At 34.4% G+C, this 24432-nt stretch overlaps 1 protein-coding gene across 1 annotated transcript in view; it reads left to right on the top strand.

Moving 5' to 3' along the window:
• Nucleotides 1-24432, top strand: part of PDS5A (PDS5 cohesin associated factor A) — a 115846-nt gene that overhangs the window by 51102 nt on the left and 40312 nt on the right. The window contains exons 7-16 of the mRNA XM_052641859.1: nt 1137-1277; nt 3356-3471; nt 11526-11620; nt 13102-13247; nt 15409-15560; nt 16681-16794; nt 18854-18935; nt 20096-20144; nt 20373-20512; nt 23992-24107. Of these exons, the coding sequence (XP_052497819.1) occupies nt 1137-1277; nt 3356-3471; nt 11526-11620; nt 13102-13247; nt 15409-15560; nt 16681-16794; nt 18854-18935; nt 20096-20144; nt 20373-20512; nt 23992-24107 (1151 nt within the window). The remainder of the gene's footprint in view (nt 1-1136; nt 1278-3355; nt 3472-11525; nt 11621-13101; nt 13248-15408; nt 15561-16680; nt 16795-18853; nt 18936-20095; nt 20145-20372; nt 20513-23991; nt 24108-24432) is intronic.

Below are 24432 nucleotides of genomic sequence, written 5' to 3'. Positions count from 1 at the left end.
CAGGCCAGAATACTGGAGTGGGTTGCCATTTCCTTCTCCAATGCGTGAAAGTGAAGTTGCTCAGTAGTGTCTGACTCGTAGCGACCCCATGGACTGCAGCCTACCAGGCTTCTCCGTCCATGGGATTTTCCAGGCAAGAGTACTGGAGTGGGTTGCCGTTGCCTTCTCCCAGGTTTTCTCTAGTTGCAGCAAATGGGCTCAACTCATGGCTGTAGTTTGTGGGCTTCTTGTTGCAGTGGCTTCTCTTGTTGTGAAGTACAGGCGTTAGGGTGCACGGGATCAGCAGTCAAGGCTCATAGGATCAGTAATTGTGCCATACAGGCTTAGTTGCTCCATAGCATGTGGAATCTTCCTGGACCAGGGATTGAACCTGTGACCTTTGGCAGGCGGATTCTTATCACTATCCCGCTAGGGAAGTCTCTTTCTGGGTATTTTTGGGAAAAAAAGCAATAGACCCTCCACCTTCAGTTATTCTTTATTGCTAAATTCATAGAAAAAAATGTGTATGTGTGCACATATGCTCAGTTGCTTAGTCATGTCCAACTCTGTGACCTCATGGACTATAGCCTGCCATGCTCTTCTGTCGATGGAATTTTCCAGGCAGGAGTATTGGAGTGGCATTTCCTACCTCAGGGGTTGTTCCCAACCCAGGGATCAAACATACGTCTCTTGAGTTTCCTGCACTGGCAGGTGAATTCTTTACCACTCTGCTACTTGGGAAGCCCCAGTAAAGAAATTACTCAAAAATCCAAAAGATTTAGTCATTTAAAATTTTTTGTCTGCTATAAAGAAATTTCTCTATAAAATGCTCTATAATGGATTAAATAAACTATTTAAATTGTTTTTTTTTAATAACAGTTCATTCCTAGAATTGTCATCCTAATTTGAAAGAAAGGTAACAACTCAATTACTTTTAAAATTTTTCATATAACAGTCATAATTTGATGATATTTGGAGATTTGTTTTGTTTTGGTGACTATCCTATTATATATATTAGTAATTGAAACATCTGTTCTTTTTTAATCTTCCTCACTTGTATATGGAATGCCTAATTATATAGTTTTCTTTTAACACATTTATAAAAAGCCAATCCAAGTTTTTAAATGAAATGGATATTTTGTTTCTGTCTCCTTTAGTTTTTCAATCAAGTACTGGTGCTGGGAAGATCATCAGTAAGTGATTTGTCGGAACATGTATTTGATCTGATTCAGGAACTTTTTGCTATAGATCCCCATTTATTATTATCTGTCATGCCGCAGCTTGAATTCAAACTGAAGGTAAGATTGACTATAATTTCTAAGCTCTTTAACTTTTGAGAGAAAACATATATGTTATATTGTTTTCCTTTAACTGTAAAAGAATAAACTGTGAGTTCAATTATCTTATATTTAGTTAAGGTATACATTTTTTTTAATCATTCGAGTAAAACAGAGACTCTCATCTCAGTGATAGAGTTTTTCATTGCAATTAAAATTATAATTTACTTAATTGTTAAATGCCTGATAAACACAGTGATACAAATAATAGATATGAAAAATGGAGTTATCCCCAAAATGTATAAAATGTTATTAAATGATGCCTATTATTATATGTATATATTTTAGAACATCAAATGATATCAGACTCAGTACTCAAAGGATCTTGATTTTAACTATTTGGCCCTTTCATAGTATAAATCAAGGACAAAAATTTTACATGATGACTTGAGCATATCTGGAAGTTTTTATTTACTGTTGTTTTTTAACTAGCCAACTAAACAAATTCATAACACCTCAAAAAATACAAAAATCTTAACACTCAGTCCTTTCTCCTTGTTAAACTTTAGAAAAGAACATCGTACATTTTGCTTGATATTCTGGAATTTTTGAAAGATTTTTTTAATATCCAGTATTTTATTTAATCCTTAAATCAGACTATGGTATATTTAGGACCAACACTACAATTTTGAGTTTTTAAATTATTAAAAATGTAAGATAAATTATTATGAAAAATTTAAGATAAATTATTTTGTCCGTTTACACAGTTAAAATGTATTTGGAATTCGAACTCTGATTTCACATTCTTAAAACAGGTATAAGATTTGTCCATTTTGTTTTATGACAAGAATTTGCTGTTCACATATGAAAGACATTTTACTAGGTTTCTCAGAAACTGTTGTATGGAAAATGTTACACAGAGAACAAAGTTTTGTTTTGTTTTTTAATAATGAGTTTATTTCAACAACAGTCTAAGAGTGGTTCCATACCAAATTATTTCTATGTATAAGGCATTAAAATATTTTCTCCCAGTCTATATATAGAGTTTGAATATGAAAGTCAAGCCTCTTTAATCCTTAAACAAGGCTGCTGTAATAGATGGTGGGAATGGATTAGGAACTAGACTTCAGTGTGTAAGCTTAATGTAAACAGAATGAAGTTTAAGCTACATTGGTTGTCCATACCCCATTCTTCCATAAGTTCATTTACTTACATCAGAAGTTAAGAGCTGAATCTGGCCTCCCAAAAATGTTTTACTTGATAAATTTTATTTCAAAATGTCATGCAAATAATTTTCTCTTTTTAAAAAGTTGATAACATTGAGTAAATGAATAAATTTTAAAATCAAACTTTGTTGAAAACTCCAGATTATACATTTTCTTAAAAAAAAAATCAGATGATTTGATAACATGTTTGGCTAGAACTTGAGTAGTAGTACCTTAAATGGGTTATGAGCTTTTCTCTACCACAGTTGTCCTCAATTACTCTTCATCTTGTACCCTCTCTGCTTCATTGATACAATCTGATATTTTCATAGGCATACTTTAGCAGTAGGTGCACAAGGATTTTTTTTATAGATTCCTTAATTCCCTTTTTTTAAAAATTTAGCACCTTAGTTAATGTTATTTCTATATAGTCTCTCTTAATACAATATGTATAACCCAAGGCCATTGATTTTTATGTTTTCTGTATTCTTAGATAAATTTCTGCCTTTTTAAAAGGCAGATGTTGGAGTTGAAATTGTAGGGCAGAAATTATTTGTAGGTCTTCCATTCACAGAATTTTTTCTAGGACTCTTAGGGAATGTTAGAATTAAATCATTATCTTCATATTTCTCCAGCATCTTTGCAGATTGCAAGCAAGCAGAGAAACAGGCATAAATTAACAGTTGAGAGGGAATGAAATAAGAGCAAAGGACCTGATGATCTAACGTGGAATTAAATCAACTTCTACATAGTAAATGAGAGAATACGATATTTTAAAGTTTTCATCATCATAAGCAAAAATAGTGAAATTTCAGCTCCTTGGGGCTATTTTATTTATTTTTAATAATCTGATGAATAACTCTCAGGCTTTATTTATTTTCTTTTTTCCCTTAGAGCAATGATGGAGAAGAACGATTAGCTGTTGTTCGACTTTTAGCTAAATTGTTTGGTTCTAAAGATTCCGATTTAGCAACACAGAATCGTCCTCTGTGGCAGTGTTTTCTTGGACGGTAAGAGAATACAATTCTGTGGACTTTTATGTTTTGGAGGCTAGTCAGTATGGCACACCTGATTGAAACCACATATATCAAATGTCGATATATGTTTTTTTTAATACCAATGTTACTGTCTCTCTTGGAGAGTAAAGAGAAATTTTTTATGAAGAAAGCTTTTATTTACCCACATAACAGATTTTAATCTTTCTTGTGTGTGCTAAAATAATGTCATTAGAATAAACATTTGAAGATCTGCAGAGTCTTAAAATTTTTAAATAAATCATGAGACTGAAGACGTCATGGTCCAGTCCATGCCATATTTCACTCAAACAGTTTATTTACTGGTGCTTATCCTTTAGATACATAGCTTATCTGGTAGCAAGATGTGTGTTTTAAACAATTCAGTATTGTCTAATTTTGAAATGGAAAATAGCACTGCTCTTTACTCAAAGCTTTTAATGTTCCTTCTAAAGAACTTGGAATTATTGTATTCTGTTCAATGTGATGGTAAGGTTGGAAAATCTATGAAATTTATTAAATTGCTTTCTTGTGTTACATTTACATGTTTCTTTACTTCAAACATTGACTAAAAAGTCAATTTATATTATTAATATTCTAGAGAACATTTGAAATTCATCATTGTCTAATTCAACTGATTCAGGAAACAGGCTCTAAAATTTTTCTTAAAGTAAACTCACTATAATAATTGTTACAGTAATGCTATGTTAAATACTAAAATAAATAAGAGACTTCCGTGGTGGTCCAGTGGTTAAGAATCCATCTCATGGTACAAGGGACATGGGTTCAGTCCCTGGGCAGGGTACTGAGATCCCGTATGACACAGAGCAGTTAAGCCCCCATGATGCAATGAAGATCCTGTATGCTGCCACTAAGACCTGAGGTAGCCAAATAAATAAATTACACATATATAACAAATTGGAGACACTGACATAATGATATTCTAAGTTATTTGCTCAGAACAGGCCGTTTTGAAGGTCTTGAATGTATTCTGACCATTTGATTAATTATACTTGAATTTATAAGAATTTAGAGGGAATGAAACAGTTCTGCTTGTCAGTACATAGACGAGTGTATCTGTCCTTGTGATTGACATTAATATATATGAAAAACACTTAAACAAAAATGCAAGACTCCATTTTTCACTTGCATAACTTATAAAAACTAAATTAACAGTAATAGGCTTCTTACACTGAAAACTTCACATTCACTAGTGTCCTAGTAATGGGTCTCTTATTCATGTACACAAAGAAGTATTTTTAGCATATCTGTTGTACTGGATTATTTCCCTCAATTATTTAATAATAAGTGTTTTGATACTTGATCATGAGTAGTAATAGTCTCACTTTTTTCTGGCAGTTAGAAAATTATAAATCCTAAATGAAATATTTTATTAAAATATATGACAGTTGTCTCTGGATAAGGAAGTAGGCAGCCATGGATATTTAGGTGTTTATTAAATGATCACTTCAAAAATACAAATGTTTTCAATGTTTAAAGTCACATTATCTATGATCAGGAGAAGGAAATGGCAACCCACTCCAGTATACTTGCCTGGAGAATCCCATGAACGGAGGAGCCTGGTAGGCTACACTCCATGGGATCGCAAAGAGTTGGACACAACTGAGCAACTTCACTTCACTTTTCACTTTTATCTATGATCAGTTATATGCCAACAAAGCAGACAACCTAGAAGAAATGAACAAATTCCTAGAAATGTATTGTTTCCCACGACTGAACCAGGAAGAAACAGAAAATATGTACAAATCAGTTACCAGTAATGAAATTGTGTCAGTGATAATTGTTGTTTAGTCACTAAGTCGTGTCCAACTCTTTGCAACCCCATGGATTGCAGCGTGCCAGGCTTACCTGTCTTTCATTATCTTCTGGAGTTTGTTCAGACTCATGCCCACTGAGTCAGTGATGCTATCTAACCTCATCTTCTGCCACCTTCTTCTCCTTTGGTCTTCAATCTTCCCCAGCAGCAGGGTCTTTTCCAATGAGTCAAGTCTTTGTATCACATGGCCAAAGTATTGGAGCTGCAGCTTCAGTCCTCCAGTGGAATATTCAGGCCCTATTTCCTTTAAGATTGGTTTGATCTCCTTGATGTCCAAGGGACTCTCAAGAGTCTTCTCTGGCAATACAGTTAGAAAGCATAAGCATCAGTTCTCTGGCACTCAACCTTCTTTATGGTCCAACTCTCACATCCATGCCTGACTGTTGGAAAAACCATAGCTTTGATTATACAGACCTTTGTCAGCAAAGTGATATCTTTGCTTTTTAATACACTGTCTATGTTTGTCATAGCTTTTCTTCCAAGGAGCAAAAGTCTCTCAGTCGTGTCCGACTCTTTGCGACCCCATGGACTGCAGCCTACCAGGCTCCTCCCTCCATGGGATTCTCCAGGCAAGAGTATTGGAGTGGGTTGCCATTTCCTTCTCCAGGGGATCTTTCCAATCCAGGGATCGAACCCTGGCCCCCTGCATTCCAGGCAGACACTTTAACCTCTGAGCCACCAGGAAAGTCCTTCCAAGGAGCGAGCGTCTGTTAATTTCACTGTTTTGGAGTCCAGGGAAATAAAATCTGTTACTGATTCTACTTTTTCCCCTTCTTTGCAATGAAGTGATGGGACCAGGTACCATGATCTTAATTTTTTGAATGCTAAGTTTTAAGCCAGGTTTTTCACTAGCCTCTGTCACCCTCATCAAGAGGCTCATTAGTTCCTTTTCACTGTCTGCCATTAGAGTGGAATCATCTGCATATCTGAGGTTGTTGCTATTTTTCCTGGTAATCTTGATCCAGCTTGTGCTTCATCTTGCCCAGCATTGCACATGATGTACTCCACATACAAGTTAAATAGAGTAACAATATATAGCCTTATCATAGTCCTTTCCCAATTTTAAACCAACCCCTTTATCCATGTCCAGTTGTAAGTGTTGCTTCTTGACCTGCATACAGGTTTCTCAGGAGTCAGGAAAGGTGGTCTGGTATTTCCATCTCTTTAAGAATATTCCACAGTTCATTGTGATCCACACAGTCGAAGGCTTTAATGTAGTCAGTGAAGGAGAAATAGATGTTTTTCTAGAATTCCCTTGCCTTTTCTATGATCCAGTGAATGTTGGCAATTTGATCTCTGATCCCCCTGACTTTTCTAAACCCAGCTTGTACATCTGGAAGTTCTCTGTTCATGTACTACTGAAACCTGGCTTGAAGGATTTTGAGCATAACTTTCAGGTCAGTTCAGTTCAGTCGCTCTGTTGTATCCGACTCTTTGCAACCCCATGAGCATAACCTTACTTGCTTGTAAAATGAGCGTAACTGTCCAGTAGTTTGAACATTATTTGGCACTGCCCTTCTCTGAGATTGGAATGAAAACTGACCTTTCCAGTCCTGTGTCCACTGCTGAGTTTTCCAAATATGCTGACATAGTGAATACAGCACTTTAACGTCATCTTTAAGGATTTTAAAGAGCTCAGCTGGAATTCCATCACCTCCACTAGCTTTATTTGTAGCAGTGCTTCCTATGGCCACTTGAGACTTCACATTCCAGGATATCTGGCTCTAAGTGAGTGACCACACCATCATGGTTATCCTGGTCATTAAGACCATTTTTGTAGAGTTCTTCTGTGTATTCTTGCCACCTCTTCTTAATATCTTCTGCCTCTGTTAGGTCCTAACTCACTATTTGCAGATGACAAGTAATACTACATAGAAAATCCTAAAGATGCCATCAGAAAACTACTAGAATTCATAAATGAATTTGAGTATGTTGTAGGATACAAAAATCAATAAACAGAAATCTTTGCGTCTGAGTACACTAACAATGAACTATCAGAAAAATTAAGAAAATAATCCCATTTACAGCCACATCATAGAGAATAGAATACCTCAGAATAAACCTACCTGAGGAGGCAAAATAACTGTATTTGGAAAACTGTAAGATACTGATAAACCAAACTAAAGGTGACACACAGAGTTGGAAAGATATACTTTGTCTGTGGATTGAAATAATTAACATTGTTAAAGGCAATCAACAGATTCATTGCAATCCTTATCAAAATCCCAATGGCCTTTTTCACAGAACTAGGATGAACAATTCTACTGAATGGGAGAAGGTATTTCCAAATAATATACATGATAAGCTGTTAATATCTAAAATATATAAATACCTCATTCAAGTCAACATCAAAGAAGCAAGCAACCTGTTTTAAAAATGGGAGAGGATCTGATACACATTTTTCCAAAGATGACATATGAAAAGATGCTCAACATCAGGGGATATTTGTATACTTTTCGCTAATTCATGTTGACGTATGACCGAAATCAAGCCAATGTTGTAAACCCATCATCAATCAATTAAAAATAAATAAATATTTTTTAAAAAAAGATGCTCAACATCACTAATCATCAAGGAAGTGCGATTAATCAAAACTGCAGTGAGATACCACCTCACACCTGTCAGAATGGTTGTTAGCAAAACGACTACAAATAACAAGTGTTGGCAGAGATGTGGAGAAAAGGGAACCATTGTGCACTGTTGGTGGCAATGTAAATTGGTGCCGCCACTATCAAAAACAGTATGGAGGTTCCTCAGATAATTTAAAATGACACTATCATGTGATCCAGGAATTACAGTCCTGGGTATTTATCTGAAGAGAACAGTAGATGCGCTAGCTCCATGTTTACTCCAGCATTATTTATAATAGCCAAGACAGGAGAGCAACCCAGCTGCCCAAACAACAGATCAGTGGATAAACTAGATGTGGTATATACATGCATGGTGCAATTTTACCCCTCCATAAAGAAGGAAATCCCATTTGGGACAACATGGATGGACTTAGAATTATGCTAAGGGTAATAAGTCAAACAGAGAAGGACAAATACTGTATGGTTTCACTTATATGTGAAATAAAAAAAAAAAATGACCAAACATAACAAAACAAAGACAGTTAAGGAGAACAAACACTTGCCATAGAGAAAGGGAGGTGGAGAGAGGAAAAAATAAAATGGGTAGAGGAAATTAAAAGGTAAAAAATAAGTAAAATCACATTATTTAAAGTTAATATTTTTAAATTGGCAATAAATTTAAAATTTCAGTTACTCAGCTTATCCTTATATGAAGCTCTAAATTTACATAGTGAGTTTCATACTTATTAAATTCTTGCTGTAACCCTAACTCTTAGGATTATACAGTGGAAGTGAGAAATAGATTTAAGGGACTAGATCTGATAGGCAAAGTGCCTGATGACCTATGGACAGAGGTTTGTGACATTGTGCAGGAGACAGGAATCAAGACCATCCCCAAGAAAAAGAAGTGCAAAAAAGCAAAATGGCTGTCTGAGGAGGCCTTACAAACAACTGTGAAAATAAGAGAAGCAGAAAGCGAAGGAGAAAAGGAAAGATATACCCATTTGAATACAGAGTTCCAAAGAAGAGAAAGGAGAGATAAGAGAGCCTTTCTCAGTGATCAGTGCAAAGAAATACAGGAAAACAGTAGAATGGGTATTATGCGAAGATGGGCTCAATAAAGGACAGAAATGGTATGGACCTAACAGAAGCAGAAGATACTCAGAAGAGGTGGCAAGAATACACAGAAGAACTGCACAGAAAAGATCTTCAAGACCCAGATAATCACGATGCTGTGATCACTCACCTAGAGCCAGACATCCTGGAATGTGAGGTCAAGTGGGCTTTAGGAAGCATCACTATAAACAAAGCTAGTGGAGGTGATGGAATTCCAGTTGAGCTGTTTCAAATCCTAAAAGATGATGCTGTGAAAGTGCTGCACTCAATATGTCAGCAAATATGGAAAACTCAGCAGTGGCCACAGGACTGGAAAAGGTCAGTTTTCATTCCAATCTGAAAGAAAGGCAGTGCCAAAGAATGCGCAAACTATCACACAGTTGCACTCATTTCACATGCTAGTAAAGTAATGCTCAAAATTCTCCAAGTCAGGCTTTAGGAACACGTGAACCGTGAACTTCCAGACATTCAAGCTGGTTTTAGAAAAGGCAGAGGAACCAGAGATCAAATTGCCAACATCCGCTGGATCATGGAAAAAGCAAGAGAGTTCCAGAAAAACATCTATTTCTGCTTCATTGACTATGCCAAAGCATTTGACTGTGTGAATCACAATAAACTGGAAAATTCTGAAAGAGATGGGAATTCCAGACCACCTGACCTGCCTCTTGAGAAACATGTATGCAGGTCAGGAAGCAACAGTTAGAACTGGACATGGAACAGCAGACTGGTTCCAAATAGGAAAAGGAGTACGTCAAGGCTGAATATTGTCACCTTCCTTATTTAATTTATATGCAGAGTACATCATGAGAAACACTGGCTGGAAGAAGCACAAGCTGGAATCAAGATTGCTGGGAGAAGTATCAATAACCTCAGATGTGCAGGTGACACCACCCTTATGGCAGAAAGTGAAGAAGATCTAAAGAGCCTCTTGGGGACTTCCCTGGTGGTCCAGTGTCTAAGACTCCGTGCTTCTAATGCTGAGGACCAGGGTTCGGTTCCTGGTCAGGGAACTAGATCCCACATGCTGCAACTAAGACCTGGCTCAGCCAAATAAAGAAATATTTTAAAAAAGTAAAAATAAAGAGCCTCTTGATGAAGAGGAGAGTGAAAAGTTGGCTTAAGGCTCAACATTCAGAAAACTAACATGGCATCTGGTCCCATCACTTCATGGCAAATAGATGGGGAAACAGTGGCCGACTTTATTTTTCTGGGCTCCAAAATCACTGCAGATGGTGACTGCAGCCATGAAATTAAAAGATGCTTACTCCTTGGAAGGAAAGTTATGACCAAACCTAGACAGCATATTAAAAAGCAGAGACATTACTTGGCCACAAAGGTCCGTCTAGTCAAGGCTATGGTTTTTCCAGTAGTCATGTATGGATGCAAGAGTTGGACTATAAAGAAAGCTGAGGGCTGAAGAATTGATGCTTTTGAAGTATAGTGTTGGAGAAGACTCTTGAAAGTCGCTTGGACTGCAAGGAGATCCAACCAGTCCATCCTAAAGGAGACCAGTCCTGGGTGTTTATTGGAGGGACTGATGCTGAAGCTGAAACTCCAATACTTGGGCCACCTGATGCGAAGAGCTGACTCATTTGAAAAGACCCTGATGCAGGAAAAGATTGAGGGCAGGAGGAGAAGGGGACAACAGAGGATGAGATGGCTGGATGGCATCACTGACTCAATGGACATGAGTTTGTGTAAACTCTGGGAGTTGGTGATGGACAGGGAGGCCTGGCGTGCTGCGGTTCATGGGGTCACAAAGAGTCGGGCAATACTGAGTGCCTGAACTGAACTGAATACTGGTGGCTCAGCAGTAAAGAATTTGCCTGTCAGTCCAGATATGGGGTTGAGCACTGGGTCAGGAAGATCCCCTGAAGAAGAAAAGGCAACCCGTTCCAGTCTTCTTATCTGGATATCCCATGGACAGAGGAGCCTGATAGACTGTAGTCAGTGGGGTGGCAAAGAATTGTACATGACTTAGCAACTAAACAGCAACAGCAAAAAGGGCAATTACAGGTTGGTTCCAGCCACGTGAAACTTTTTTTTGCTCTGAGGCAATATGACACATGTATTGTGTGTACTTATCTCTGGGTCTCCCCTTGCTTTCTACCTCACATTCTTCTAGCATTTTTCTCCTGTAAACTTTTTCAGATAGATTTTGTGCATTTTGAAAATTTATTTTTTGTTTTGTGGCATAATTTTAAGCTACAATTTTTGGCTCTTCAATATACATAGTTTGGGTTGGGGGATGTTTTATACTGTTCTGTTTTAACATGGTGAAAATCCTGTTGTAAAAAAAATTGTTGTTGAAAAAATTGTTGTGAAATTATATAACTTTTAATTTATATTCTTCCTTCAGAATGATGTAACTGTCATTTTAATAACCAGCATATTTTCTAATCAGTAACCATTGTTTTTTTAATAGATATTTATGTACTGTTGATATACCTTATGTACTGTTGATGTACCTTATTTGAAAATAGTTGTTTTGCCTCACGACTAATATTTAGCAATCTTTTTCTGTATAGATTTAATGACATTCATGTTCCTGTGAGATTAGAAAGTGTGAAATTTGCCAGTCACTGTTTAATGAATCACCCAGATTTAGCAAAGGATCTCACAGGTAAGGAAGGTGTCTGGTCTATTGAAATATGAACACAATCACACAAATATATTTTAAATGTGGCCTTTGACTTTAACTTCAGTTTCTGAATAGGTTTCACTCTGGCACACTGTTTCAGATCTCTTAACAGTCATGGACTAGTAAGTGATTTCATGTTTATACAATAAAATTAAGTTTGAAATCTTCACATTGTAATCCTTTGAAGTTTTTTGAAATCATAGTTTAAAGAAGTAGACTCTACCTGTGAGTTCCAGTTTGGGCACAAATCATTATATCTCTGTGATAATTAAGTATAGTAACATGCCTTAAAATAAGTAGATAAGTGATTTCTTCTGAAATAGATTAGTAGAATTTCTCATTCTTCACTTGAAATAAAGCATTTAAACCTACTTATTTGGTTGTAACAAATAAATTGCTTCTATCAAAATACTTGGGCTTCAGGCTCAATATAAGGAGTCTCAGCAGTAAGGAACCTGCCTGCAGTACAGGAGACTCATGTTCGATCCCTGGATCAGGAAGATCCCCTGGAGTAGGAAATGTCAGTGCACTCCAGTATTCTTGGAAATACCATGGACAGAGGAGCCTAGCAGGCTGCTGTTCCTGGGATTGCAAGAGTCTGACTCAACTTAGTGACTAAACCACCACAATCAAAATACTGTTTACCGGGCTGCCTTGGTGGCTCAGTGGTAAGGAATCCGCATGCCAATACAGGAGATACAGGTCAATCCCTGACCAGGAAGATCCTACATGCCACAGAACAGCTAAGCTTGTGTGCCACAATTACTCAACCTATGCTCCAGAGTCTGGGAGCCACAACTGCTGAGTCCACATGCCACAACTGCTGAAGCCCATGACCCTATAGCTCATGCTCCACAACAGGAGAAGCTACCACAATTAGAACCAAGAATTGCAACTAGAGAATAGCCTCTGCTTGCACAACTAGAGAGTAGCCTCTGCGTGGGCAACTGGAGAAAAGCCTGCACAGCAACAAGGACCCAGCACAAACAAAAATAAACAAATTTTTTACCAAATTTTTATCAATTTTTCCAAAAATAAAGTGTTTGCCAAAGGAGAGGAAATAACTTTGTTCGTATCATAATTATCTAGGATTTTTTTTAGAGGTCATAGAATGTTATTTTATATTGTATAATGCTATAAGAACTTTTATTGTATTTTTTTTAGTCTTTTAATATGTATTGTATAAATCAGGTGCTGCTTTGATTTCAAATCAGGTATTAATTTGACTTTTCCATAATAGTTGATATATTATTTATTAACATGTAACTCTTCAGTAACAAATAGTATGATATAGTTTATTTTGTTACTATGTACTTGCCACCTCAAAAATTGAATGATTTTAATTTACGCCTCATTTTACAATTGTTCCAGTATACAGACATAAAAGCATTAGGGTTTTTTTTTGTTATTGTGAACATAATGAATACTATAGCTTACATTTAGCTTAATTTTTTTTGTTTCAGAATATTTGAAAGTTCGATCCCATGATCCAGAAGAAGCTATTCGTCATGATGTTATTGTTACTATAATAACTGCTGCCAAAAGAGACCTTGCCTTAGTGAATGATCAGCTACTTGGCTTTGTAAGAGAAAGAACACTGGACAAACGGGTAAAACCTGAGGAATTTTATTCTTTTTTAATTTACTATGTTTACATTGTTAGCAAAATACAATAGAAACCATTTTATATTTAAAGTTATCTTGAAAGTCAAAGTAATACAATAACCAAATATAAAGAGCTCAAAATTTATGTATTTCTGGCAAACTTTTCATTATTTTTACAAACGAATACATTGGATTCTATAGCTTTTCATATCTTCAGTATGGGTTTTTTAGCTCACCTTTACAAAACGAGCAGCAAAATTAAAGGTTTGTTTTACCTTTTCACTTACATGATGAGTTTCAGAAGAATAGTGATCATCACCATTTGGTTCCTTAATAGTTAGCATTTGCAGAAGTACCCATCTTGGAATATCATACTTCCTGTAAAAGTGGTGTTTCCGTATTGCTATGCTAAGCTTAGAGTGAAAATGATGTTTAGTCATTACTCTTTGTGTAATTTCCTGTATGTGGATGCAATTTAAAATGTGGGTTGATAAAAGTAGTACTAAGAACAGTAATAGTTGCTAAGAAATAGTGTCAACCGTAAGAGACATATAGGCAAGGCAGGCTGAACAAAGGTTGCCTTTAAAAGTGTGCTATTTTATTTGAAGCACAGTTTTAAAAATCTCCTACCATCCTGAAACTAATGCAGTTTAGTTATGATTTCAAGATAGAAAAGCAGTATCTTGCTATAGAAATATATAGCAAGATGCATTCTTTAAATTGCTTTGAAATAGTCATAGGAGGCAGAGATATATAAACACCATTTAACTTGTTGAGCTGTGTCATTAATTCTCCATCTGAAGAGTTTTTTCCCCTTGGCATTAATTTAAATGAAATAACACTCCCTATTGCTTAGTTGTTAATTACCACCTCCCCAGCCCCCAAACCAGATTTCAAGTATTGCCATTTTTATTACTTCTTCCTTTTAGAAATATTTCACTTCTACTTCTGTCAGTATCTGTTTATAATTTCAGGATGAGCTGAGTAAATGATTCTTGCTAACTGAGACTGTATGATATGGTCTTAATAACGCCTACTGGACGTTTTAGGAACTGTTATTTTGGTGTAATGAATTAAATAACCTAAAGTATAGCCTTTCTAAATTTTGTTTTCTCTAAAAAGTGGGGATGAATTGAAATCTTCGATTTCGCTGCTTACATTCTTTGGTTTCATGTTAGAAATGTCAAAAGGCATCTTTTACTTGCTATATGGGAACAGTTTCATTTCACCTACTAAATAATCTAAAATTGAGAAAAGTATACCAGAAAAATTTCAAGAAAGTATTAAATAAACCAAAGATAAGTATACTCTGATTTATTAGAGATAAGTACCTTGTGGTTATTATTATATTGTTCTTTTGTCTTTCTGACTCTAGATTTTTATAATCTCTTTTTCTGTCCACCCTCCTCTGATCACCTTTCTTCCCTTCTCTTAAACCCCTCCAATCTCTTTAACTCCCAGAGTCTTTCATGGAGTAGGGTGTGACTAGGTAATTGATTTGCCCTTTTGATTACAAAGTAATAAAATTCACTTAAGACTATCACTAAGGTGCTTTCCAACTTTATAATTCTAAGATTTTGATACCAAATTTTGCTCTTTTTTCTTTTTAATTGGAGGATAATTGCTTTGCAATATTATTTTGGTTTCTGCCATACATCAACATGCATCAGCCATAGGTATACATATGTCTCTTCCCTCTTGAACCTCTCTCCAACCTCCCGCCCCAATTTTGCTCTTCTTATTCTGAGTTAATATCAAAAGGAATATAACTAGGAAAGAACATTCCAGATGATTCAGCTTTTGTTTGTAAACTGAACTGTACACTTTCTGTTATTTTTTAATCACTCCTAAAACTTGGCCAAATTTGTTTTTAGAGAGAATCAAATAAGATTTTTTGTAAGATTTATTGTTGCTTGGCTTTGAAGAAAATAAAAAATTGATAGGTGATCTAGTAGTATTGGCACTGGATAATTTGGAAACTAGTCTGATTTCTAAACAGAAACATAATCAAAATTGTTGTTTAAGTGATTTGTCTTTTATGAAAATAAGTATTATACTAATCTATGCACACTAAATCTGCAACCTATTGGAAGAAATCATCATTTTTGCCAGTTATTATACTAAAATTTGGTATCTAGCTCATCTAGTAAATTTTGTATTTTCTAGTGGCGAGTAAGAAAAGAAGCTATGATGGGTCTGGCTCAGCTTTATAAGAAATACTGTCTTCATGGTGAAGCAGGAAAGGAAGCTGCAGAGAAAGTCACCTGGATAAAGGACAAACTTTTGCATATATATTATCAGAATAGCATCGATGACAAGTGAGTTCCATATATTGGTAAAATGGATGAATATATAAGTGCTTTTAATTTTTTAATATGGTTTCTGTTTGATTTTTTTCATAATACTTAGTTTCTAAGTTCAGAAATCACTTTCTGCATGTTTAGACATATCATGTTTAAATAAGACTATAGTCAGAATTATCAGTTAGCATAATAATTGTTTTTTTAAGGCATAATTGACGTATAGCATTATCTTTCAAGTGTATAAGCATAGTGATTCTATATTTGTATATATTGCCAAATGATCACCTGATAAGTCTAACTTCCATCCCCATATATAGAAAATTCTTTTCTTGAGATGAGAACTTATGTTGTTTTCCTTTTCTGAATGTTCCTCATAATTCCCTGTTGGATTACAGTTATAATTTTGTTTTTTGCAAAATACTTCACAGTGTTTTATTGAGTTTGACTACTTTGACATTGATTATGTATTTCATTGGCTAATGAAGAGTCCTTATATTTAATAAGGATTAAATAAGAATAATTTTATAATTACAATCCTTATAATAATCCTTATTCCAGTGATGTTGAATAATAAATATAAGCTTAGCAAGAGGATATTTAAATATGGTAAGAAATTTAGAATGTGCAGTGAAGACAGATCTGCATGAGAGAAGCTGATTTTCAGGATGATGAAGGAAGATCACCTTGATTTTACAAAATGACAACATGGGAAAGGAGCCAGACTGTAATCAGAAGAAATTGATACATTTTTTGAAAATTAGTAATTCTTGATCGTAGCTTCATTTGTAATGTTAAATAATTTCTGATAGCTCCAGACTGATGATGACTAACCAGGTGGAACAGGCTTAGCATCCTGTGCTTAGGAATAATATATAACATAACCCTTTTAGAACAGATGTTTCAGGCTGACAAAGTGTAAAGCCACAGTAACAACTGTAGCTCTAAATTTAAAAATAACTATACTTGCAAGGAAAAACATTGATCCCATACTGATCTTTTCCATTTATTTGCACACATCGGTATCACCATTGGTATGGTATCTTTGCATGAGGTGGTTAAAATATAAAATGGCTTTTGCTTCTGAAAAACAATAATTTTGTTACTTGGGGTTTTTTTCTCTTTGTTTGCTTCATAGACTATTGGTAGAGAAAATCTTTGCTCAGTATCTTGTCCCCCACAACCTGGAAACAGAAGAGAGAATGAAATGCTTGTATTATTTATATGCTAGTTTGGATCCAAATGCTGTCAAGTAAGTTACTTTTTTAATGATTCTTGAATACTTTATACAATTATTTATTTAATCATTTCTAATTAACTGCTGTTGATAGGGTTATTGCTTCTTCTAGTTGAATCAAGAATCTCAGATAAATATTTATAGAGAAAATTTTTATCATGTAAATTCAAGTAAGTTAAAAGCAAAAATATTCCTATATGCATAGGTATATTTGGCAACTGAGCAATATGGTTTCAGGAATTTAGAGAAGTCCCCATGTCCAAATTATCTTTTGTGCACCTGTTGACTGGGATCTAAATCACATTTATTGGAGGTTTACCATACTAAGCCTAAGAAATAAGAACTGGTTCTTTGTCAGGAGAACATGTCCAAATCACTTCTGTGTAGAATAATTGTATGATTGATTGTCAAAACAGGTATTTTTGAGATTGAAAGAAGGCACTATGAATAATTTTGTTCAGACAGCCACCATAAACCTTAACTATCCCAGGCCACTTAGAATCTGTGGGCATTCCACTTTAATAAAGCTTTTAAAAAAGTAAGTAGGGAGGGGGGTTCATGTTTGGGAACACATGTAAGAATTAAAGATTTTAAAAATTAAAAAAAAAAATGAAAAAGAAAAAAAAAAAGCTGAAATTATAATAAAAATAAAATAAAATAAAAAAGTAAGTAACTCCTCTCATTGAGAATTCTGATTCTCCTGAATAAGAACCTCAGCTATTACATTTACATATATATAACCTTTAATTTCATATAATTTCAAATTAACAGACAAGTTTCAAAAATAATAACACAACTTTTAAAATCCCATTTAGTGAAATTCCTAATTTTTGCCCATTTACTTTACCATTTGTGCGTACTTTACATACGTATTTTCTTCTGATCCATAGATAGTAATTTGCAGAGACTGCATTCCTTTACATCTAATACATAGGTATTCCTTAATTACAAGGATATTCTTTTATATAACTAGAGTGCTTTCATGAGAGTCAGGAGGTTTAATATTGATAAAATACTGTATAATCCAATGTGTATTCAAATTTCCTCAGTTGTCCAAATAATGTCCTTTATGGATTTTTGTTCCCTTTCTAGGATTACATGTTGCATGTCTAATTATCATGTCTCTAGTCTTTTTTAATTTAGAACCGTTTCTCAGTTTGTGTCTTTTATAACTTTGACAGTTTTCAGAACAATGTTGCATAAAAACAACATTGGTCAGTTATTTCATAGAATGTTCTTTCAGTTCGGGTTCATTCAGTGTTTCCTCATTATTGGATTGAGATTCTGTGTTTTCAGCAGAAAGTCCACAGAGTAACATACCCTATTAGAAAACGTCAGCCATCATTTTAAGGATTTGCAAGTAGTTCATAACGTTCACTGTAGATAGTAAATTCCAGGCCACGGGTCTTGATCTCTGTTTACATTTGGCCAAGAGTACTCAGAAATAAACTAATTTTGAGCACCTGAAATTACAGAGTGGGTTTGTAAGAGAAGAAAATCTGCTATCACGGAGAGAAAATAATCTAGAGTAAAGAAACTCAATTTAAATTTGGCATGTTTTGAATCCACATCATTTCTAAGAAATTCATTTTTGAAGTCATCTGCACTATTTCCTGCATACTTCCTTAGCCTGGCCTTTCATGATCTGATCCTTTTCTACAGTACTTTCCAGCTTCCTTACGCTCCGCCACTCACGTTCTGTGCTCCAAGCCTATAAATTTTTTTCACGTCCCTGTGTGTGCCATGTACTTTAATGACATTTTTCTCTCTGTTTGTAGCAGAACTTTCTGGCTACCTCTGCTTAGAATGTCTTTGAATTCCTTCAGTTTACCTGGCAAGATCCTATTCATCCTTGAAAACTTCTCAAATATGTTCTTTCATAAGAAGCCTTAAGTTTACTATTTTAAACCAAACTATCTTAATCCTAATAAGTAAATTTTCTGAAGCTTTAAATTTTAGGTAGATGTAGAAGAATGGTGTATCTACACCATGCAGTGAGAAAAGTAGTAAAGTTGAATAATTACCAGTATTGTTATATTATGTATATTTTTCATATTTATAACTTTATTTACAGAGCTCTCAATGAAATGTGGAAGTGTCAGAACATGCTTAGAAGTCATGTACGAGAACTGTTGGATTTGCACAAGCAGCCTACAGTAGGTTCATGATTTGTTTAAATTCACAGTTTTAGTCATTGTTAATTTTTCTGTATAATGAAGCAAGCAAAAGTATCTCAGCTGTTTTATTTTCCAGATGTCAGTTTCTGTGGTTATCCAAGATAAATTTGCATTTCACATGAATATAAAAAAAATATTTTTCACCATGAGCACAGAAATGGTGTTTTCTAGTATATCAAGTATTTTGACACTAAGAATTTATAGTTAATCAGTTTTTAAATAATTAGAATTAAACCTCAGTATAAAGTTATATTAGAAGTCAAACTTTTTTCCTCTTTGACTTTTGGTCTGTCATTGTAGCATCAGTATCAAATCAGATATCCATCCTTTGAATATTCCAAAGTCAAATTAACAAAGAAATGCTGCCCAGCATTTTCTGAAGGTTGAAAAAAGAAACATAAATAATCTCTTATAAATGCTTCTAAACATATTTGCTAGAGTAGGTGTACTTAGCACAGAGACCCCCTCAGTGGCCATGGATGCCTAACGCAAGTGTTGTCTTTTCTTTTTGATAAATGACCATACAGTCTCTCGAATTGCTTATCTCTGCCTCTGTGGTACAGAAACAGTCACAGATAGTTAGTAAATGAATGGGCATGATTGTGATCCAACAAAACTTTAACAAAAGCGGGAAGTCCATGGGATCATACAGATTCATTAATAAAATAGTACTCTTGTAATGGAGGAAAGGGCCGTAGGAAGGAAGGTGATACATTAATTAATGGGCCACAGAATAGCTAGTAGAACTATTCAGAAAGAAATTTTTTCTACTTTACACATTTTTAGTTAATTTTCTTTGGTGTATAGTTTCACAGTAATTTTGATATGATAATTGTTTTCATTATTTTCTGTTCTGTTTTCTGACAAGATAATTTCCCTATGAAAGTTATATAACTTTCAAAATTTTTAAAATATCTTCCTGCTGGCATGTCCTCTCCTTCTGTTTGCGCTAGTTTGATAGTTGTTACTCCATGGTTGTTTGTTATCTACATAGGCTGTAGATATGGTAAGCCATTTCCTACTGGGTATATTGTGATGGATTTTTTTAGCTTAAGAAAATGTACAAAACTGACTGTAGGTTTTCTTAATGAAATTTTGTTAGCACGTATGACATCATTTGTTTCTGTTTTAAATTTCAGTCAGAAGCTAACTGTTCAGCTATGTTTGGAAAACTGATGACCATAGCAAGTGAGTATGTTTATTGACTCTGTAGGTATATAGCAGACATCAAATAATTTACCCAGTGGAACTATCAGCTTAATACTTAATTAGTAGGAAAAAATAATCCTTAATAATTTTATTTCTAAGACCCATATAGTCTTATCTTTTGGTAGGACAGCAGTATTTTTTAAGACAGCTTGGTTTTTAGTTTAGTAGTTTTTCTTTTGCAGTATTGATTCTCTTTTAATCTTCTAGAGAATTTGCCTGATCCTGGGAAAGCACAAGATTTTGTGAAGAAATTTAACCAAGTTCTCGGTGATGATGAGAAACTGCGGTCTCAGTTGGAGTTGTTAATCAGTCCAACCTGTTCGTGCAAACAGGCAGATGTTTGTGTGGTTAGTAAATTATACTTCTGTATTTGTTCTTCTAGCTTTGCTTATAGAAACTTAGATTTCATTAAAATCTGCTTTACATAAATTATTTTATTTGTGTGAATGTAGCAATATTGTGAGCTCTGAATCACCTAGGAGTATATCTGTGGTCAGATATACTTAGTTCTCTTTACCTGTCAAAATTCCAGGAAAAACACTAGAGAAGTAAGCCGGGGAGATTGGTCCTAGGAATTGAGCAAGATAAAATGCTTTGTATTTAGCAGACATTTATTAGATAAATAAGAATTTTCTAGTGTGTGTGTGTATTCTCCCATGTATCAGCACAGGAAAAACCCTTGTCAGTATATCAGCAATAGTTAAGTTGCCATATACACATTTATAAACAAGGTAATTCCTGTTTAGGCTTTTTGTCTTCATTCTATTTTTAGACTATTTTATAGAAAACCAATTGTTGACAAATACCCAAGGAAAAATTCATTCATTTATTTACTATTTTATGAGACAGTTTGTAATTTCATCTTTACCATTTACTACTGGTGTGACCTTTAGCAAGTTGTTTAGTATTTTTGAGACTCATTTTTTTCATCTCTAAATGTTAGCAACTTCACAGGATTGTTAAGAGGATATGGATAGATATGGATATAGGTATCCTACCTAATATTAATAAATTTCTATTTCACATATATGACAGTATTACACATAAATAACACAATACAGTATTACACATATATGACAAACATTGTGCTTGTACAGATGAATAAGAGAAAGAAAATCATTTCAGTTATTTATGTCTAACTGCTCTAAAAAGATAATTATTTAAATATGTGATTAGGGATAAGGACTATAAACAGATGTATATACAAAATCATTTGGGAGCATGGAATATGTTTTTTTTTTCCCTCAGTCTAGTAGGCATATAGGGTCTTTAAGTGGATCTTAAAAGAGTAGTAATTAGGAAGAGGTGGGAGGAAGCCAGTTTAGGGAAGAGAGCAATGGATTCTTCCATTGTACCTAGGGATGTGAATGTCACAAGTGCCCAAAATAACCTTGTCTTTGCACTTCTGAACAGGATGGTTTACTGAAAACATTTAAAGGTTTCATTTACTTCTTTGATATTTAGAATTCCAGTTCCAGAATACTGTGTTCTGCTGGGTATCTACTAATATAATTGGATCATAGAATGAAATGGCTTGAAAAATACCATAGAGATAATTGGTTTAACCACTTCATTTTACAGATAAAGATTACGTTTTAAAGAGGTGAAGTCTCTCGTCCAGTGTTTCACAGCTAGTGACTGAGCTTCAGGTAGAGTCCAGATCTTAATAGACCCACGGCAGTGTTCTTTCTATATATTTCATCGTTTGCAAGAACCCATACAAACTGAATACTGCTCAAGAAATACAAATCTTAAGAATGAATAATCAAGTGGTACTTTCTGGTCTGAGAAAAATAGGACTTGAGTTTGAAAAGTGATAGTAACGTGATTCCTGCTATTTGTCAGAACAAATATATCTAAGAGCTTCCAAATCCAGAAAGTATATGCAAAACAGATGCAAGGAAAACATCTCAGGGTGATTTGATGGTAGGAAGCAGGAGAGTAGAGATGTGGAAAGTCTTTTTTTTTTTTGAATGTGTAAAGGAAACTGTTTATTTGTTGCTGCCTACTTGCCACATACTAATTTGGCTTCTTGCTTATCCCCAGTATAAGCTTACACTTATCATTATGACAGATAGACTTTTTAAAAATAATTGTTGTGAGAGATTACCTAAATATTATATCCATAAAATGTAGTTTGAAGAACTACTTAAATATATCATTATTTATATACATTGGTATATTTTATATAGTGCTATCACTGTGCTTAAATGTGATTTACTCTTTTTCCTGTACTTATATGTAATGCCATAATTCTTTTCTAATGCCTAGTTCTTCTATTTTTTAATACTGACTATATAGTTTGCCTAGCAATTTTCCAGTGGCATAGTTGTTGTTAAACAATCACTGACTTTATCTTATGTTAAAGCAAGTAAATTTTATACCAAGTGGGAGAAAATCCCCTCTTTAGGAAGACTTGCACAAAGTAAGTCTGATTTCAAAAGATAATACAAAATTAATTTTAAATGTGTATCTGTAGTATAGAGCAAAGTGTGTAAGGACATAAGCACTGACTAAAATATTTATTTTCTCAAATGCTGAAATTTTGCTGAGTAAATTACTACTTGCAAAATAAGTCAAGCACTTCATAGTGACTAATAAATTTTCTTCTGAATCTTAGTCTTTGGGAGTTTTACACTCTAATAGCAACCATGGATGCTATCTAATTTAATATGACCTTCATAATTAATTTGTGTCACTGAGGGACTTCCCAGGTGATCCAGTGGCTAAGACTCCTTGCTACCGATGCAGGGGGGCCCGGGTTCATTCCCTAGTTAGGGAACCAGATCCCGAGTGTTGCAACTAAGACCCAGCAAAGCCAAATTAACTAATTAATTTTTTTTGTCACTAAAAGTACAACAGAAATTTGTTTCCTTTATCCCCTTGGACACATTGCCTTAAATTTTTTTTTTTCCATGAAAAAACTAATAAACAGAGTGACTGTTATTTGTTACATTGCTTTATAGTTTGGAAAGCACTTTTAATGTGCTTTATCTTCTCAACTAACATTTTCACTTATTCATCAGAAATAATCAATGAAAAGCCTTGTTATTTATGTAAATTTCTTTCTCTAGTACCCAACACATTATAAATTTAACCTTGTCTTTGGATGATTCAGTCTCTTACAATCATTAAATCCTTATATTCTTTAGAAACTTTCAGCAATAATATCTTTTCTCTTAAAGGAGCTCTTTGATATAATGTCACCATTTTTGAACTCAACTATGATCTTCCAGAACTGAAAAACTTTATACACTTAAAAGTCTTCTCCTCTTTAAAAAAAAAATTGTTGACCGAAAGAAAAGTTTTTTCAGACTATGAAGTATACCATTGAAACGTGCCCATGACAGTATAAATTGTTTTAATTTTTTCAAAAGTAGAGACTAAAGGGACTTCCCTAGTGGTCCAGAGGTTAAGACTCTACACTCCCTATGCAGAGGCCCAGGTTTGATCCCTGGTCAGGGAACTAGATCCCACATGCTGCAACTAAGACCTAATGCAGCCATTAAATAAATAAATGCATATCAGTTGTAAAAATATATAGCATTTAAGATTGTCTACTATGTAGTAATTTCATGGGAGAAATATGACAAAAGGCATAAATCATACCATGTTACCCCCCTTTTTTCCCTCTACAATCTAGATTTTCTAGAGCTTGCCTAATGAATATATCATTTTAGTTAGGGTATAAAGCAGAGAAAGTTTTTTTTTCTTTTTTACATCTGATGGTATTGAATCCTTAAATGCTTTTGATGCCTAGGATCATTTTTATTTTGAAAAACATGAAAGGATGATACTTAGAGTGAAACTCTTTTCCTTCCTATAGAGAGAAATAGCCCGGAAACTTGCCAACCCTAAGCAGCCAACAAATCCTTTTCTAGAGATGGTCAAATTTCTGTTGGAAAGAATTGCACCTGTGCACATTGATTCAGAAGCCATCAGGTAAACTAGGAATTATATTCATTCATAAATAAAATATAATATGAAACTACAGTGCTGTAAGTTTAAATTCTGGGTCCCCAACGAGACCTAAAAAGGTATACAGGGAACCTATATCAGGTATCATTCAAGTTGAAAGAAAGACAGGCTCCTTTTCTGATCGTTGGTTTGTTTCATAACTTTTTTTTTTTTAATTTTTTTTTTTAAAGAAATCTTGTGTTTATTTTTAGCTTGTATGTTCTCATTAAAGAAAACCTAGAACATAAGAAAATCTATAGCTATCATCAGCCTTTGAGTTTTCTTAACCCTTCCCTTGAGATATGTGAAA

The sequence above is a fragment of the Budorcas taxicolor genome, chromosome 6 (assembly GCF_023091745.1).
Source record: "Budorcas taxicolor isolate Tak-1 chromosome 6, Takin1.1, whole genome shotgun sequence".
NCBI lineage: Eukaryota > Metazoa > Chordata > Mammalia > Artiodactyla > Bovidae > Budorcas > Budorcas taxicolor.
Note: the sequence above shows the minus strand (reverse complement) of the source record. Positions and strands in the feature narration are given on the sequence as shown.